Source organism: Rutidosis leptorrhynchoides, chromosome 4, assembly GCF_046630445.1.
Source record: "Rutidosis leptorrhynchoides isolate AG116_Rl617_1_P2 chromosome 4, CSIRO_AGI_Rlap_v1, whole genome shotgun sequence".
Classification (NCBI taxonomy): Eukaryota; Viridiplantae; Streptophyta; class Magnoliopsida; order Asterales; family Asteraceae; genus Rutidosis; species Rutidosis leptorrhynchoides.
Genome location: NC_092336.1, coordinates 517,168,848 through 517,185,117, shown reverse-complemented (window position 1 = coordinate 517,185,117; position 16,270 = coordinate 517,168,848). Strand labels below are relative to the sequence as shown.

The 16,270-nt window shown below is 33.8% G+C and overlaps 3 protein-coding genes and 1 pseudogene across 3 annotated transcripts; 2 read left to right on the top strand and 2 right to left on the bottom strand.

Annotated features, from left to right (window-relative positions):
* The window catches only part of LOC139844872 (beta-galactosidase 10-like), a 28,386-nt pseudogene extending 26,956 nt beyond the window's left edge, over window positions 1–1,430 (top strand).
* A 138-nt stretch (window positions 1,431–1,568) lies between these two features.
* On the bottom strand, window positions 1,569–3,807 carry LOC139844871 (beta-1,3-galactosyltransferase 7-like). Its single transcript, XM_071835093.1, has 11 exons — window positions 3,719–3,807; window positions 3,542–3,632; window positions 3,403–3,449; window positions 3,090–3,301; window positions 2,871–2,934; window positions 2,694–2,766; window positions 2,492–2,612; window positions 2,318–2,405; window positions 2,076–2,201; window positions 1,824–1,933; window positions 1,569–1,726 (listed from the first exon to the last, which is right to left on the bottom strand). Exons 1-11 carry the CDS (start codon window positions 3,805–3,807, stop codon window positions 1,569–1,571), a joined length of 1,179 nt encoding a protein of 392 aa, XP_071691194.1.
* Window positions 3,808–4,483: 676 nt separating this feature from the next.
* LOC139844870 (pentatricopeptide repeat-containing protein At2g13420, mitochondrial-like) lies at window positions 4,484–7,134 on the bottom strand. The gene is made up of 3 exons (XM_071835092.1): window positions 6,960–7,134; window positions 4,823–6,574; window positions 4,484–4,724 (listed from the first exon to the last, which is right to left on the bottom strand). The coding sequence occupies exon 2, from the start codon at window positions 6,539–6,541 to the stop codon at window positions 4,910–4,912; it is 1,632 nt and encodes a 543-aa protein (XP_071691193.1). The 5' UTR covers window positions 6,542–6,574; window positions 6,960–7,134; the 3' UTR covers window positions 4,484–4,724; window positions 4,823–4,909.
* A 3,075-nt stretch (window positions 7,135–10,209) lies between these two features.
* LOC139844869 (ras-related protein RABD2c-like) lies at window positions 10,210–14,384 on the top strand. Its single transcript, XM_071835091.1, has 8 exons — window positions 10,210–10,445; window positions 12,331–12,403; window positions 12,594–12,641; window positions 12,730–12,777; window positions 12,939–13,010; window positions 13,108–13,263; window positions 13,343–13,446; window positions 14,099–14,384. Exons 1-8 carry the CDS (start codon window positions 10,432–10,434, stop codon window positions 14,190–14,192), a joined length of 609 nt encoding a protein of 202 aa, XP_071691192.1. The 5' UTR covers window positions 10,210–10,431; the 3' UTR covers window positions 14,193–14,384.
* The last annotated feature ends 1,886 nt before the right edge of the window (window positions 14,385–16,270 follow it).

The following is a 16,270-nucleotide window of genomic DNA, read 5'->3' as shown; positions in this document are numbered from 1 at the left end:
TCTACCTTCTACTTAACGGATCTTTTCTTTTTCCTTATTTCCACCAAAACCGAACCCAATTATAGATCTCAAGTATTTTGGTTACTTGAAAAAGAGAAAGAGAAATATCATTTTGTATGTGTGTTTTTGTATCTCAAGTTTCTATATCTTTTCAATATCAAGATTTGGTATTATATAGAATTAAAATTGATACAATAATACATATAATACAAATATAAAGATTTTAAAAGATTTGCAAAATCAAATCTTTATATAAAATAAGATTTACAACTCAAATCAAATCTTATTTATATCAAATCAAATCTTATATATTATATAAAATATGATTATAGTACAAATCTTTATATAAAATAAGATTTATAAATCAAATCAAATCTTATTTATATCAAATCAAATCTTATATATTATATAAAATATGATTTGCAAAATCTAATCAAATCTCTACATATTTAGATTTGTAAGTATATGTACACACATAAAAAAAACTTACTTAATTTATTAAGCCATTAACTAATGATTAATAAATTAATTTCCGATTAGAAGGTATATCAAACAATTTACGATTGGCCTTTGTATGTGACCGAATAGGATAAATGGACTTTTATTATTTAATGTCATGGACATATCTTCGGAATATATGTACCACGGTCAAACCACGGTCGAACCATAGCCAACCCGAGAACATATTTCCAACAGACCCGACTCAGATTAAATTCTCAAGACGAAAAGTATCCGCTGTTTGTGCTCATGTGTCTGAAGATCAGCCCTCCTTCGTGACCAACGACTTGCACGAACACAAACCAAGTTTGGAGCTAAAATGCCCAATCAACACACACATTTCATCTTTTAAGTTTGCTAGCTTTGGGACTCCTAACGGAACTTGCCAATCGTATGCCATCGGAGATTGTCATGATCCCGATTCCACACCTGTTGTTGAAAAGGTAATTACTCTTCCAATCCCTAATAAAGGCTAATGATAAATCCAACACTAAAATTTATAGATTCAGCATCTTTATGCTTTAATAGATTGTACAGTACAACTCATCATTCAAAAAGATGGTGTATCTATCAATTTTAATGTTGGATTTATCAACACCTATACCTAAAAGGTCAAGAACCTCCCGTGAAACAATTCTACCAGCATTTTCATGAAAAATCTACCAACTTTTCAATCTTATGTATGAACGAGCTGTGTTATCGTCTTACATGATTTCACTATTTCGTTGTTTATGCAGCGGTGCTTGCATAAGAACGAGTGCATAATTGAGTTAACTAAAGAGAATTTCAATACAGAACTTTGCCCTGGCATGACGAGAAAACTTATTGTAGAAGCAATGTGTAGCTGAATCTTACGATTTAAGTTAAAAACATATACTTGTAGTAATATTGTCACTTGAGCAATAAAAAAAAATGGATTTTGACTTTCGGGTGTCAACTAGTTTTGCTTGGTTCTTGGACAAATGATATCGAGGGACCCTTTCTGCAAGAACACCGACATACACCAATGACTGCAGTAGTCTCCATGGTGGTTGTTTAAAGAACACATCTACTTTTATGTTTTCAACTCATCAAATTTTCAAAGTTGGTCGGTTCCAAAGGGCAGCACGATTTTCCCCACATTTCTTGTGAACTTGTTTAATTCTTTCTACTGATTTGCAAATACCACTGCAACTCCAATCGAACGAAGCAATGCACACATTCCCTGTTTCTGCTTTCCATTCACAATCTACAAAAAGTTTAAACTTTGCAAGTCAAATTGTGACTTTGACACATAAAAGTCAAACGTTGACTATTTTCGTATAGAACATAGCAGAAGTACTAACCAGGAGGGGTCCCGCAACACATGTTCCGATCATCAATATGATCAACGTCAAGACCAATAAACCAAGCACCAAGTGACACATCTTCGTTTGCATACTTATGCAGGATTCGCCTGCATTACTCAAATTCATTTGACATTAACATCGGATATGGCCTAATATTTCTATATTTAATTTATCAATAACACCAAAACCAAGATTAGGTGTAAGGGAGATTTTTAACATCTATGCAGCGAATAGTTTCGATTTACTTACTGATTGGTGGAGATGTACGCAGCGAGATCGTTCGAAATAGCATAAATTTGTCCGGTTGCATGCCAAAAATATTTGTTTCCTTCCTCTCCAAATTTCCAGTATTCAGGCTCATGGTACTTGACATTCCTACATGGCAGAAAAAGTCATAATCTTTCATAAATATTCACCGAATTTTGTACTAAATCTTAAGCTTATTTAATTAATACTAAGGAGTAAGGAGTTTGTTGTTTTAAAGAAGTTACTTTTGAGAAAGAACAGGCCCAGATTTCATGCATCCTATGTAGACCCTGGGCTTTAATTGATGTCTGTCAAGTGTTGAAGCTAACATGCCTGCAAAATTACGATAATAGCCACACAGAAGATAATTTTAGCTTGAAATATTTTTCAAGAAAAATGAACATTAAGGGTTGATATACCCAAATTGACATGAACATCATCATCCACTTTAACATAGAACTTTGCATCCCAATTAGCATATGCAGTAGCAAAGAATGTTCTTGTTTTGGCAGTTAACTCGTGATAACCTTCAACATGTTTCTACAGTAATGCTAACATCAGATAGTGCCATGTTTGAGCTCAAGGGGTAAAGGAATCGAGTAAATGAATATTTGATCTTACGAGCCTCAAAAAGTCCTTATGTTGTGATTCCTCAGAGTCAACGGCTCGGTCTAAGATGCTTTTAGATGTCACACTGCAAAAAAAAAATGTAAGACTACTGTTGTCAGATTCTGTTATTACCAGCGATCTATTGCCACGACACTACATTTATTAAAAGGAAATGCATGATCAAATCACCTATGACCAATTATGAAACGGACAACAATACCCTTTTCCTTCTCAAGTTTAATCAAATTTTCACCTAGTTAAGGACAAAAAAGGACAAGAAAATGGCAAAATTATTAGTCTCAGAATATAAAATTTGGTCAGCAGTTACATAAACAGTAATGTGCACTTCGAGGTGGACGGAAATAAGATCAAGATTCATCCCGGGCATATGTACCACCTAAAAGTTACCTCTAGGCATCCATGTTTCTCTAACGGAATCACGCCTTCTTCTGCTACTAAAAGCAGTGTTAATCCCGATAACAGCAAATGCTTTCTTCCTTTTCGTGCCCTTCTCAGAAACCGTCTTGTTTGCTTGCAAATTTCCGTAGTTAACTTTCTCAGGTAAGCTTTGGACGCTAGAGACCTCCATACGCAGCTTCGAAATTGAGTTTTCAAGTGATCTATACACCAACAATAATGATCAACTAGATTTACTACTATTAGATCATTTTACGTGTAATCGTGTTTGATTATGCAATTTTTACAAGAACGAAATATTCACCGAATTGCTTCATCAGATTTATGAATTGTTCCCACTATATCATTATCCTGAATCAAAATCCATTTTTAACACATCACATTATTGAAAAATAATGATCTATTTCATAATGTAGGTGTTTTGATAAAGACAACAGCTTAACCTTATTTGTCGTGCAATCATCAGAAACAATCTTGATTTCTTGTTCTCTCCTATGCATAATCTTTCCTTCTATATCGACCGGAGCCCACACCCTACAAAAATGATCAAAACCAAGACTATATCAGATCGAAGTAATATTGGGTTTGGATTCATTCATGTTCAAACATGGTAACGATACCTGTTGGTGAAGAACATGCCAAAAGCAAAACTGAAAATGCTGAATATGAGTATCCATTTCGGTGACACTTCCCGACCACTATTTTTCATTTTCTTCTTTTGCACGTAAAGTGGAACAAAACATAGATTCATAAAACATCAAAATGTTTGTGGGTTATTCGATCTGAACCGTTACCTTCCTAACTGAAATTTACAGAACATGAATTAGTCTTTAGAAACACAAATCTTGACTATTTTGGTATGTAAGGTATATACTTGCAATGCTGTAAACGAAATAGACAACATTTTTATTATTATTTTGGGATGTAAGTTAAGATTTTAGTGATTGTTGTTTAGGTAATCATTACTCAAAATGAGCATCTTTAACGGTGATCCACAAGTTTATTTTCGCTATGAAAAATGAAAATTTTACATTAGAGTTAATAATTCAGTCCTTTAGATTTCAACTTTTTAATAATTTAATCGTTCAAGTTTTTTTTTTCCCACGATCTTTCACGTTTGTATTGAGTTATTAACTGAACTTTTGAAAGTCAGATGATTAAACGAATGTTTATAAAGGCAAAATCATTGTAAAAGATAATCTAAAGAAATAGAACTATCAAAATTCTAAAACATAAAGAATAAACATCCCCTTATATGGTTAAAACTATAGACTTTGAAACACTGAATCACGAGGAAAAACTTAAAAGGGTTAAAACGTTAAAAAAAAAAAAAAAAAAAAAAAAAAAAAAAAAAAAAAAAGTAGAACCTTAAAGATTAACCCATTATAAACCCTTTACATTAATCCACAGTAAAACAATTGTATTACTCGTATTAAACGCCAAGCCAAGCAAGAAAAACTTTTACTTTTCACAACAACACATGTATTCCATATAGATATGCATGCAAAAAAAACACTGATGGTATACAAATTTCTCCCCAAAAACATATTTAGAATATTGAATTGAGTTCATGTCATTTGTCCCTGTGAAAGTAATGACTACAAAGCTGCATTTTTCCAACTGCATCTGGAATAAAACAAGAAAACTGTTTAACCTCAAGTCAAGATTGATAAAGACAACATTTTAAAGATTTGTGAAAAATGGAAAGTGGCACTAATTGTCACCTGAAAGGACTTTGAATACAGATGATAACAGCCATCATGTACCACCAAGGTTCATAGAGAAACCGGTAACGTTTTGGAAATATAATTTCACCTTTTATAAGGTTTGATATGATACTTCTCAAATTCAGAAGAAAATGATATTGATTCATCTTCAAGTTTCTTCTTCAATCTCCTCCATGTTCTCAACATATCAGACTGTATCAACCCTCTATATAGCGTCTCAAACGTCACTTTTTGTGGCAAAATCCCTTTTTCAATCATTTCAACAAAATACTCGCACGCTTCTCTCCACTTTCGTTTTTCACAAAGCTCATGTACCAACAACGTGTACGAATCCAAATCCGGTCCCACCCCGCTACCCTTCATATCGTCCCAAATCTCTTTAACAAGATCAAACCGGTTTAACCTCATAAACATCCCCACAAGAATGTTATAAGTGTGCGTGTCTGGTATCGAAAGGCGACCATTTTTTATTTTTCTATACAACCTCAACGCACCATCAACATCTTTCCTACCCCTAAATTCCTTGAAAAAACAGTTATACGTTGTAGCAGACGGGGTAACACCGTTGTGCACCATTTCATCAAGCAACTTTTCACCATCTTCAAGACGTCCAGAAGAACATAAACATTTCACAACAGATGTATACGAAGCTAATGATGGATTAATGCCTTTATCTTTCATAATTTGTAACTTCTCAAGGGTGAGATCTGGCTTATGTGCCCGACTATAAACATGTAACACAATTGAATAACTAGTTACATCCGGATCTATACCTCGTTGACGCATCTCATTAAGCAAATTTTCCGCCGCTTGGATTGTTCTCTCAAATCGTGTATCAGGGTGTAAACTAGACCTTCGACATATCCCGTTCAATAGAACGTTGTAAGTAACCACATTAGGCTCGATTCCATTATCTACCATTTCCTTAAAGAACTTCTCAGCCATCTTAGACTTGTTTATTTTGCACCACCCGTAGATTAAAATCGTGTAAATCTTCGCATCAGGCTGGAACCTCCAGTTCTTCCATTTATTAAACATCTCCGTAGCAACTTTTGGGTAGCCGTATTTACAAAGTGTATCGAAAAGAAAATAAAAGTCATCAATAGGTTGTTGATCAGAATCATTTACCACAAAACAACCCATATCATCAAACGCACGGATAGCTTGTCTAGTCAAACCAGCAGATATAAGCCGACGAATCAGCACATAAAAAGTGGTGGAAGTTGGGTTGACGCCATTTTGGTCCATTTCAACGATTAATTGCCAAGCTGCGTCAAACTGTCTGACTTTACCCAAAATGTCAATCATGAGGTTGTATGCAGGGGAGTCATGCGAGTAGTGAGCTTGATCTTTAGCCCATGAGAAGAAAGCTAACGCAATTTTGGAGATGTTTTTTAAGCGAATTAGTGTTTGGTGGACGAGAAATGAAGATATGTTGATGCCGTTAAGTTGCAAAGACGATTCCATGGCGTGGAACGGGTTATGGTGCTGGATTAGCATTTGAGAGATCAAATCAGCGTCGTTTGATGATTCGTGTGAAGGAAGTGAAGGTTTTGTTACAGTTTCTGTTTCTGCTGTTACATCTTTAGGTTCAAAAGTCGAGAACGAAGAAGCTAAACGGAACTGCGTTAAACTGAATTTGATGCTAGACTGACTGAAGCGCAGCGCCATTAACCGAATGTCACTAGAAACTATCATACCCCTCATAAGTAGCATACGTCAGCAAAACCAATCCAAAACAATCCTAACCTAAAAATAATAAATTATTTCAAATAAAACTAAGTCAATGGATTATACGTTTCTTCATATAATTAATCAACTATACTGTGCTAATGAGCATAATAACAAATAACGAAGTAATTTAGATTCCTTTAAAGCCTCGTTTGGCTCACGGAATCCAATGGGATTCCCGCGGAATTGGAATTGAATTTAGACATGACGTGTGTCTAAATTCAATTCCAATAATGGGATTCCGTGAGCCAAACGGCCTTAGTATCTAGCTCTTTTATCTATTTATTTGAAAATGTACGCAAATCATGAGATGCAGCATAAAAAATACTCTTGATTACTAATGGCAAAACAATTAGGTAACAAATAGGAATTAAATTGAACAATAAATTTTGTAATAACCAACCGTGTACAACCGAAAATGAAGATCCGAAAGTGAGGGTTAGGGCTTTGGATTGTTGTTCATGAAGTCATCGTAGTTTGATATGTGAATTTAGCGAAAGAGAAGATATGCAAAATAGTGGTTAACTGTATCATTTGCTAATTTATCATTCTTAAGTTCCATTTCATTTTGTATTGTTTGCTTTGTTATTTGTATGTGTAATTTAAGGTTCTGGAAGACGATCGTGCAACTAGGGTTTTGTTTAGGGAGAAGGGTATATTAGTCATTTCAATGTTTTGAAGGATTTAATGTTAAATTATACCATTTACCTTTTGATTCTTTTACTTATATTTAATACTAGTTTAAAACTCGCAAAATTTTAATTATGATTTTATTCAAATGTGTTGTTTTTAGATTTACTTTTGTTTTGAATTGACTATTTGCAACGATGACAATATATATTACGTGCCACAATTAAGAATAATCATTGTCAAGTAGAGAAATATACAAAGTGTGGTAGTGAACATATAGCAACAAATTATTAATTATTAACCCTATATACTAAAAGAGATTCACTAAAAGAGATCCAAAAATATGTCGTTTAAACCTCTCTACACTCATCAAACGACACCCAACACAAATATTACCAAACTCCCCCTAAACAATGTTACAAACTCCCCCTAAACAATGTTACCAATCCTATATACTAAAAGAGGTCCAAAAATATGTCGTTTAAACCTCTCTACACTCATCATACGACACCCAACAAAAATATTACCAAACTCCCCCTAAACAATGTTAAGCATGTTAACTTTTCGGGGATGAAATCTGTAAAATTATTATTTAAATATAAAAACTTAAACAAAATCCTCCCAAAATCCTATATACTAAAAGAGATTCAAAAATATGTCGTTTAAACCTCTCTACACTCATCAAACGACACCCAACACAAATATTACCAAACTCCCCCTAAACAATGTTACCAATCCTATAAACTAAAAGAGGTCCAAAAATATGTCGTTTAAACCTCTCTACACTCAGACACCCAACAAAAATATTACCAAACTCCCCCTAAACAATGTTAAGCATGTCAACTTTTCGGGGATGAAATCTGTAAAATTATTATTTAAATATAAAAACTTAAACAAAATCCTCCCAAACTTATTCACGGGCCACATCTTCCCGCTCACTTCGAATTAAATTTTTTCAAAATCACCATTCAACTCGAAATAATTTTATGAACACAACGTAACTAGCTATGCGCGAAACGGATTGTTTTTAAAAAATGCTAAATATTTCGGGATATTTTTTTATACATTTACATACATGTATAATAAACAACTCAAACTAACCACATCATATCGATGGTCCCGTTCACTATTTTTTATGCACTTTTTCGACGCTAAAAACGTGGAGTCCATTACGCACACTATCAGTGGCGGAGCTTGAAAGTTGCGGTTTGAGGGGCAAAGATTTTTCTAATGTATTATATGTTTTTTAGCATGAAAAAACGCTAACTTTGGTGGACAAAGTTGCATATTTTATACACATTTTAGGTGACAATATCGATCCTAATTGTACATCATCTAAGTTAACTACTTAAATTTTGGTTTTAAACTTGATTTCAAGGTAAAAATTCCCAAGAGATATAAAAGAATGAAGTATATTGTTGATGAAAACAAAATATGCGCGCTTCCACCATTTTCGTCATATCTTCTTCATACGGACTCCGATTTAGTTGATTCAAAAGCCTAAACGTCCGTAACTCAAAGGGCTACAAAATACCATTAATTAATGAAACTTTTGGAGGGGCGAGGGCCTCCTCCTGCCTCTATAAAGCTCCGCCCCTGCACATTATGTACTAACCACGTGTTTCCAACCATACCCGTAGCAACGCATTTTTTATTCTGTAAATACATAACGCTATGTTAAATATGAATGTGCAACCCGAAAAGCCCCGCCGCATCGCACGGGCCGGAATTTTCCTAGTTCAAATTATAAATGAACACATAAACAGTCATCAGAATGCTCAACTTAGCTAAACAGTCATCAGAATGCTCAACTCGCTAAGTTGTTTTTTTAGACTCCCAAAGATGACTAAATGCTATCGATCTTTTAGGTTGTAATGAACTCCAAAAAGGTATCAAATCCAATAGCCCATATCAAATGAGATTTATATTTATTGCTCTATTAAGACTTTACTTTAATATATAAGAGATTTTTTGTAAAAGATATAAAAATTAACCTTTATTTTTTACACTATCAATACAAATAGTAAAATATAAATTTAATTTAATTTACCTATATATATATAGTAGGCCAAGTGATATTTTCAAATTCAATTTTGATAAATCCACAATTACTTCATACTATATTTTCAATAATAACCACTAAACTATTGGTTGAGTGGCAAAAAGTCTCACTTGGTTCTGGGCCGTATCTTTGAAAAATAGGCGAAGGTTCAAATCCTGGGAGAGGAGTTTTCTCCAAGGTTGTGCATCTGGTATCCTTCTTTGCGCGAGTCAAACAGTTAACCTAAAACATTCCTAATGGGTGCGTGGGTAGCAAATGAGAGGATTCTATATTAAAATTGCCGTTCTAAGGAAAAAAAACTCTTAAGAAAATTATAACATAAAAACTGTGCAATACATCATTTAAGAATATTTTAATATTTTGAGTGAATCTATCAATTTAGTGAATGAATATATCATCACCCATATATACTAAGGGAAAAGGGCATGAACGGTTCCAACATAATTTTTATTTTTAGTTTTATTTTTATCTTTTTGCACGTCTCTTTGTTATTTTTTTTCTTTCCTTTTTTCTTAAATGTATGTTAAAGGTATTCAAACGAAATTAATTCAATTTTATTTCAATTCCATCAATATATTTATATTTTTCTCACTTGTCGGCTATTGAACTGCCGTCATGTGTACAACACGCCGATCATCCTCCATGTGACGGTGGCTAGCACGCCGCATCTAAGTACCCACCAACATGTCGTGTTATAGACGTGTTGGAGACGTGGTGCTTTAAAGTTTGAACTGAACATACGCGTTAATTATGGTCTAAACCAAGCATACCTTTAGTATGTTTTAACGATAATTTTAAGAGTTACTGTCAAAGTACAACATCTTTTGTACAATTTCATTAACCAAAGTAAATTAAATATATATTATCGGTACCTATAATTTTTTTATTTTTATTTTTAATTTATTTAATGGCAACTCGACGGCCATCGACTACTCGACGGCTATCTTATGGTTAAGACCGTTATCTTAAACTTTAAGAAAAAGCTTCGTGAATGGTGGTAACTGCGATCTATATTCACGTGTGGAAGTACATATAAATTATCCCCTTTGCCAATTGTCTCTCTTTGTTTACGTGTCCCCTAATTCTTTCTTTTTATCATCGCTGCAACCCGATTTCGCCTCCGAACGTTGATCCACAAGATTCGGTGCTCCGTTTCTATTTTATTTTCACAAAACCCACAGCCATGACTCCTGAGTAGTAAGTTCCTCTTTATTATCCCCTATCGATTGGATCTTATTTCTGCTATCAATTCCGAAATCGCATACCTAATTTTTTAATTACTGTATTCGTATATTTAGATCTTGATTTAATTGATTCGACGTTTGAGTTTACGGTTATCATTTTTGTAATTGTTAGGTTAGGGTTTTAAATTAAAAAAATATGAACTTTCACGTTTGATTACTATTTGATCGGGGCTAGTGTAGATTACGTAAGATTAATAAACAGTTAATATAAGTATATGTTCCAAGTTCCCCTTTAGCATCATATACTAAGGTTTACTGTAAGAAATTGTTAACTTTAGTGGTTAAGAGCTGATAGATGATTAGAAGAGGATATACAATTGTGTTATGAGGTCAGGTTAACTGCTACCTGAGTAGTATTTATAAATTAATTATGTGAAGTATATTTGCAGTTTTTTTAATTTTTTAATTTTTTTTTTGGCAAAAATATTAATATATATATATATATATATATATATATATATATATATATATATATATATATATATATATATATATAAGATCTGAGGTTCCGGTGGAGCAACATTAAACAGATCATAACGATCTCTAGAACAACAATGTTCGTTCTAAACAATATGAACGACACATTAGTACAATATGAATTACAAAGCAGAAAAGTCAAACAAGCGAAACCCTCCAAACCTAAGCCTAAAACATAAACACATAACCCGACCCGTATCCAACCCCGCATCAACACTCCTCAAAAACCGCGAGTCCAAACCAAACACCGGGCAACCCAAGAACACCTAACCCGAGGCCTATTTACCTAAGTCAACAACGCCGACAACTACATCAAGCCCGCAAAAGACCCGACAACGAGAAAAATGGAATGAAAGATCCGAACCAGCCGCAACAGAACAGTACCAAATGTAGAATCAAACCTTAAAAGGAGCCAGTCATCTTCGCCAAGTTTTCAAAGGACATATACAAACCCCCGGATTCAAACAGTCATAGATTCAAGCTGTCGGCTACGGGCAGTTAGCTTCCGCGATCAGCAACCAGCAGCAACCGACGACCGCCAGCAACAACCAACCACCGCAAGCAACAACCACTATCCTCTATTTTCCGCCACCCTCAGCCACCAAGGACCGATAGCTACTGCTAGAAACCACCAAAGGCCGCCAGCAGCTGCCACCTGCCCTCAGTAGCCGCCGGCAGCGGTCAGACAGCCGAAAACCGCCAGATTTCAACATACAACACTCGCACAAACCAAAACTCGCCAAATCGAACACAAAATTGAGAATTTATTGCGTTTGGTATATTACTTGTTGAATAAACCGGTGTTGGTAAGTCAGCTGAATGTAGCAATGTTTCCGAAAAGTCTGATACTTTGTTGACATTTTAGACTACTGGATTTTCAGATTAAGTATGGCATGGCCTTTAAGGCTGTTATGTGTATGTGAAAGTTAGAAACAGTTATTTACATGAGGAGCTAGATGATTAACTATATGTATGTGTATATATGTACTGTATATAAGGTCCTGGCATAACTTGAAACAAATTGTTTACTTGACGTGTGAGTTTGATTAGAACTAAGGGTTATTTTCAAATATGCAACGAGCCTAAGACAGATCTAGTCTTACCTTTATGTAAAGGATATTCAATAATCAATATTTAACGCTCTACGTTAACTGACCAATTGGATTATCTTCGGAATATGTTATTTTCTTGTTATTGCCAAATGTTAACATTCTATCAGATATTGCTGTTGTTTACATGTTTAGTTTTGTTTTTGAACGATTATTTTGTGATGGATAAGTTGTGTTCCCTATGTTGCTACCTTACTATGTTTGTATTACTACTTGTATGTAATGTAATTACCAAGATTAATATTTTTGCAGTGACTACCTATTCAAGCTTTTGCTTATCGGAGATTCTGGAGTAGGAAAGTCATGTTTGCTCCTGAGGTTTGCTGTGAGTGCCTTGGATCTTACACAGAATACTCTCTTTCCGTGTGTGTGTGGGTGTGTGTGGGTGTGTGTGTGTGTGTGTGTGTGTACTGACATTTGTATTATGTTTTGTTTTGTGATATTATGTTTTCCATGCATATATATTTTGTTTGCTATAAAGTGATATTTTTTCTTTCCCTTTGTTATTGTTATAGGATGATTCTTACTTGGACAGTTACATAAGCACCATTGGAGTCGATTTTGTAAGTAACTATCTCAAGAAGTTGATTGCTAAGTTAAATACGCATCTTGAATTTTGGCTTGACATTTTTCGCATCTTTTTCTTGATAGAAAATTCGAACTGTGGAACAGGAAGGCAAGACTGTTAAATTGCAAATAGTAAGTTAATACTATGATTATGCACCATAATTTTCTGGTTTTGTCATATTGGATTTGATTAGTAGGCACATGGATTGAGTCTTTGTGCTTACCTAATCTGTGTGCTATTTTTCGTATTAACTGATTAACTTTTTTCCTTTCTCTGCTTTACTAATGCACAGTGGGACACTGCGGGTCAAGAACGCTTTAGGACAATCACAAGCAGTTATTACCGAGGGGCTCATGGCATTATAGTAAGTGTTATTTTTTTCATGTCGGATATCTTTAATGCCTTGCACTGCAGTTATCATGTAATAGAGGAATTAACATATTATTTTTGTATATACTCAGGTGGTTTATGATGTGACAGACCAAGAGAGCTTTAATAACGTTAAACAGTGGCTGAAAGAAATTGACACTTATGCTAGTGAGAATGTTAACAAGATACTTGTTGGAAACAAATGTGATCTTGTTGCAAATAAAGTTGTCTCAACTGAAACAGCTAAGGTAAAAAAATCATCATCATATATCTTAAATGGAACTATTGTTATTAAGGATGAACTATAATTTATAAAAATATTTACAGGCATTTGCTGATGAAATCGGAATTCCTTTCTTGGAAACAAGTGCAAAAGATTCTACCAATGTAGAACAGGCTTTCATGGCCATGACTGCTTCCATTAAAGAGAGGCAAGTGCCCCAACTTTTCTATTTATGTTCTGAGACCGAATACTAATTCATTGATTTCTTAAATAAAATATACATTTAATTTAATAACTAGCTATGAAGGCCTGAAAATTTGATGTTGTTACTTTAATTTGTACATGAAGTATCACCTCAAGATTATCATTAGATTTATGACATATGATTATAAGGTTATTACTGTTCAGATGTATTTTTTTTTTAAAAGGAAAACTCACACCCATTACACGAATATTTACAATAATCCACGAAATATGTCCAAAGCAGGACTTGAACCCCCAACCTCTTGGTTGAAAGGGCTACCACGATACCGCCAGGCCAATGGCCCTTTGGTACTGTTCAGATGTATTAGATTTGAAAATGTGTGGGTCAAGTGACTTGGGTAACATGTTAAAATGCACTTGGCCTGTTAAATCAAATATACATTTTAGTTTTTATGATTGATCTGAGGTTATATGCTTTTTGAATCCATTTGGTTGCTTTGGTCCGTTTACCCATGTACCGATCTTAGATAAATGGTTTATTTTTACAGATTAAACCCGTTAAAGGTCAAGTTTAAAAATATAAACATAAACATTGGTCAATGTATCAATGATGTATATCTACTAAGCAATTTCATGTCTTGGTTGTATAAATTCAGGATGGCAAGTCAACCGGCGTTGAATGCCTCAAAGCCTCCTACAGTCAACATTCATGGACAACCCGTCTCACAGAATAGTGGATGCTGTTCTTAGTAAACAAACTATTAGTACTCTATCTTGTATTTGAATGGGTCAAATACAATGTACAAGTATCCTCTTGTTAGGGTTGAATTCTTTCTTTCTTACTTTGTTAAACTGTTTGGTATTGTATAAAGTCAAAAATCATTAGTTAGTTGTTAAAAGGTCCACTTCCTTGTTTGTTATGTCAAAAATCATTAGTTGGTATTTATTTGTTGTCTTCATTCAGTATCTTTATGAATCATGGATTGAGGTTTGTGCCATTGATTTCTGCCTACAATGTATGTGTACCCTTGATGGAAATTAGATAACATGATAGGCATAAATGAAAGTAAAAAGAACTAATGTTGTTATTCATATATACCTGTCTGTTTCTCATAAATGTTTCTATACCTAGAGTGGGGAAGTGAGTGGGATCTTCAAGTTTAGGAGCTTCAAGTGCATAGCTTGATGAACCACCTCAGTTAGAACGAACACCTCCTCTAGCACCACACTCACGACCACCTGGGGTGAAGTGTTGTACACCTTCAGTCAGTTTAAGAAATTCTTTGGTGCTAACTGACTAACAGCAGAAACAAAACTCATTTAACATATACATATCATGTAGTAATATATAGCAACATTCAGAATTGTATTTACCAAAATCATAGTTAGATTGGGTATATCAACAAGCGACTTAAAATAGTACAATTTACCTTTTTAGTTTGATCTTCTCTTTAGCAATTGTCCCCACAATATAGTACGCTACAGTGGCGAGATTCCACAATAAAAGTTGAATGGGGTCTAAAAAAAATTTCTACGCTAATTATATTCGAAGGACACTAAATACCTTAAAAAAAGTCATAAATTTCAAAAATATATGTGCATCTATAGTTAAATTTAGTATTGTCTTAAACAAGTTGAATAGTACATAGTATAAAATTTTTCACATGAATAGGGTCATATGACCCCACCCCTTAAGCCTTAAATTCGCCCCTAGTAGTGTATCAAAAACCTGGAGTTGATGGAACAATTTTGGTATTGATTGTGTTCAACGAAAGGTATGTCAGAATTTAACGTAAAATATATTGGTGGTATAGAGTTATGCTTGGTCTTCAAAAATGAGAAGCCGTTGAAAATATCAATTTTATATCCAATAACAATGGCTAACGAGAATTATAAGATGGGATGAAAACTGATGGCCATCAGGTAGACTGATGTGTGCGAGGTGTAGTACGAAATAGATTATAGTTTACTACAAAATACTATTAAATACGATACAATTTTACACAAGCTATTTATTTATTTATTGAATGGATATACCTAAATCTTGCTACAACACTTATAGGCAGTGTACCTAATCGTAGAGTAGTGTAGTTTTAGTAAGTCCGGTTCGTTCCACAGGGATACAGTCGAGTTTAACGCTATATTTATTTTAAACTATATTTGTATATATATATATATATATATATATATATATATATATATATATATATATATATATATATATATATATATATATATATATAGTATTATTATTATAAAAGGGGAGTTTTACCATTTAATGACCGGTTTGTCGATTTTAAGTCCTAATGCAAAATATTAAAAATAACTTAATTTAAAGCGTAAAGTAAATGACGATAAATAAAATGACGATAAATAAAAGTGCGATGAGATATAAAATAAAGGAATTATGCTTATTTAAACTTCCGTAATCATGATGTTTGACGTGTTGATTTTAATTTATTACCATGGGTTAATTGTCCTTTGTCCTGGATTATTCGATATCTCCATCCGGTTTTGTCCATAATAGTCCATCGGTCATAATTATAAAGTGCGAGAGTCTTCGCCAAATTAACCTTATACCCGAAATCAAATATTCTAACTAATTGGGGACTTAAACTGTAACAAGGTCTTAATACTTTGTTTAATGAATACACCAGGTTATCGACTGCGTGTAATCCAAGGTTTTAATACTTTGTTAACAATTACACCAATTACTCTTGAATGTAATCCACCCTGTTTTAATGAGTCCAGTGACTATTAATCCATCCCCGTGTCCGGTCAAATGAATAATTATTAGTATTTATAGATATCCCGCCCACCGTACCCAG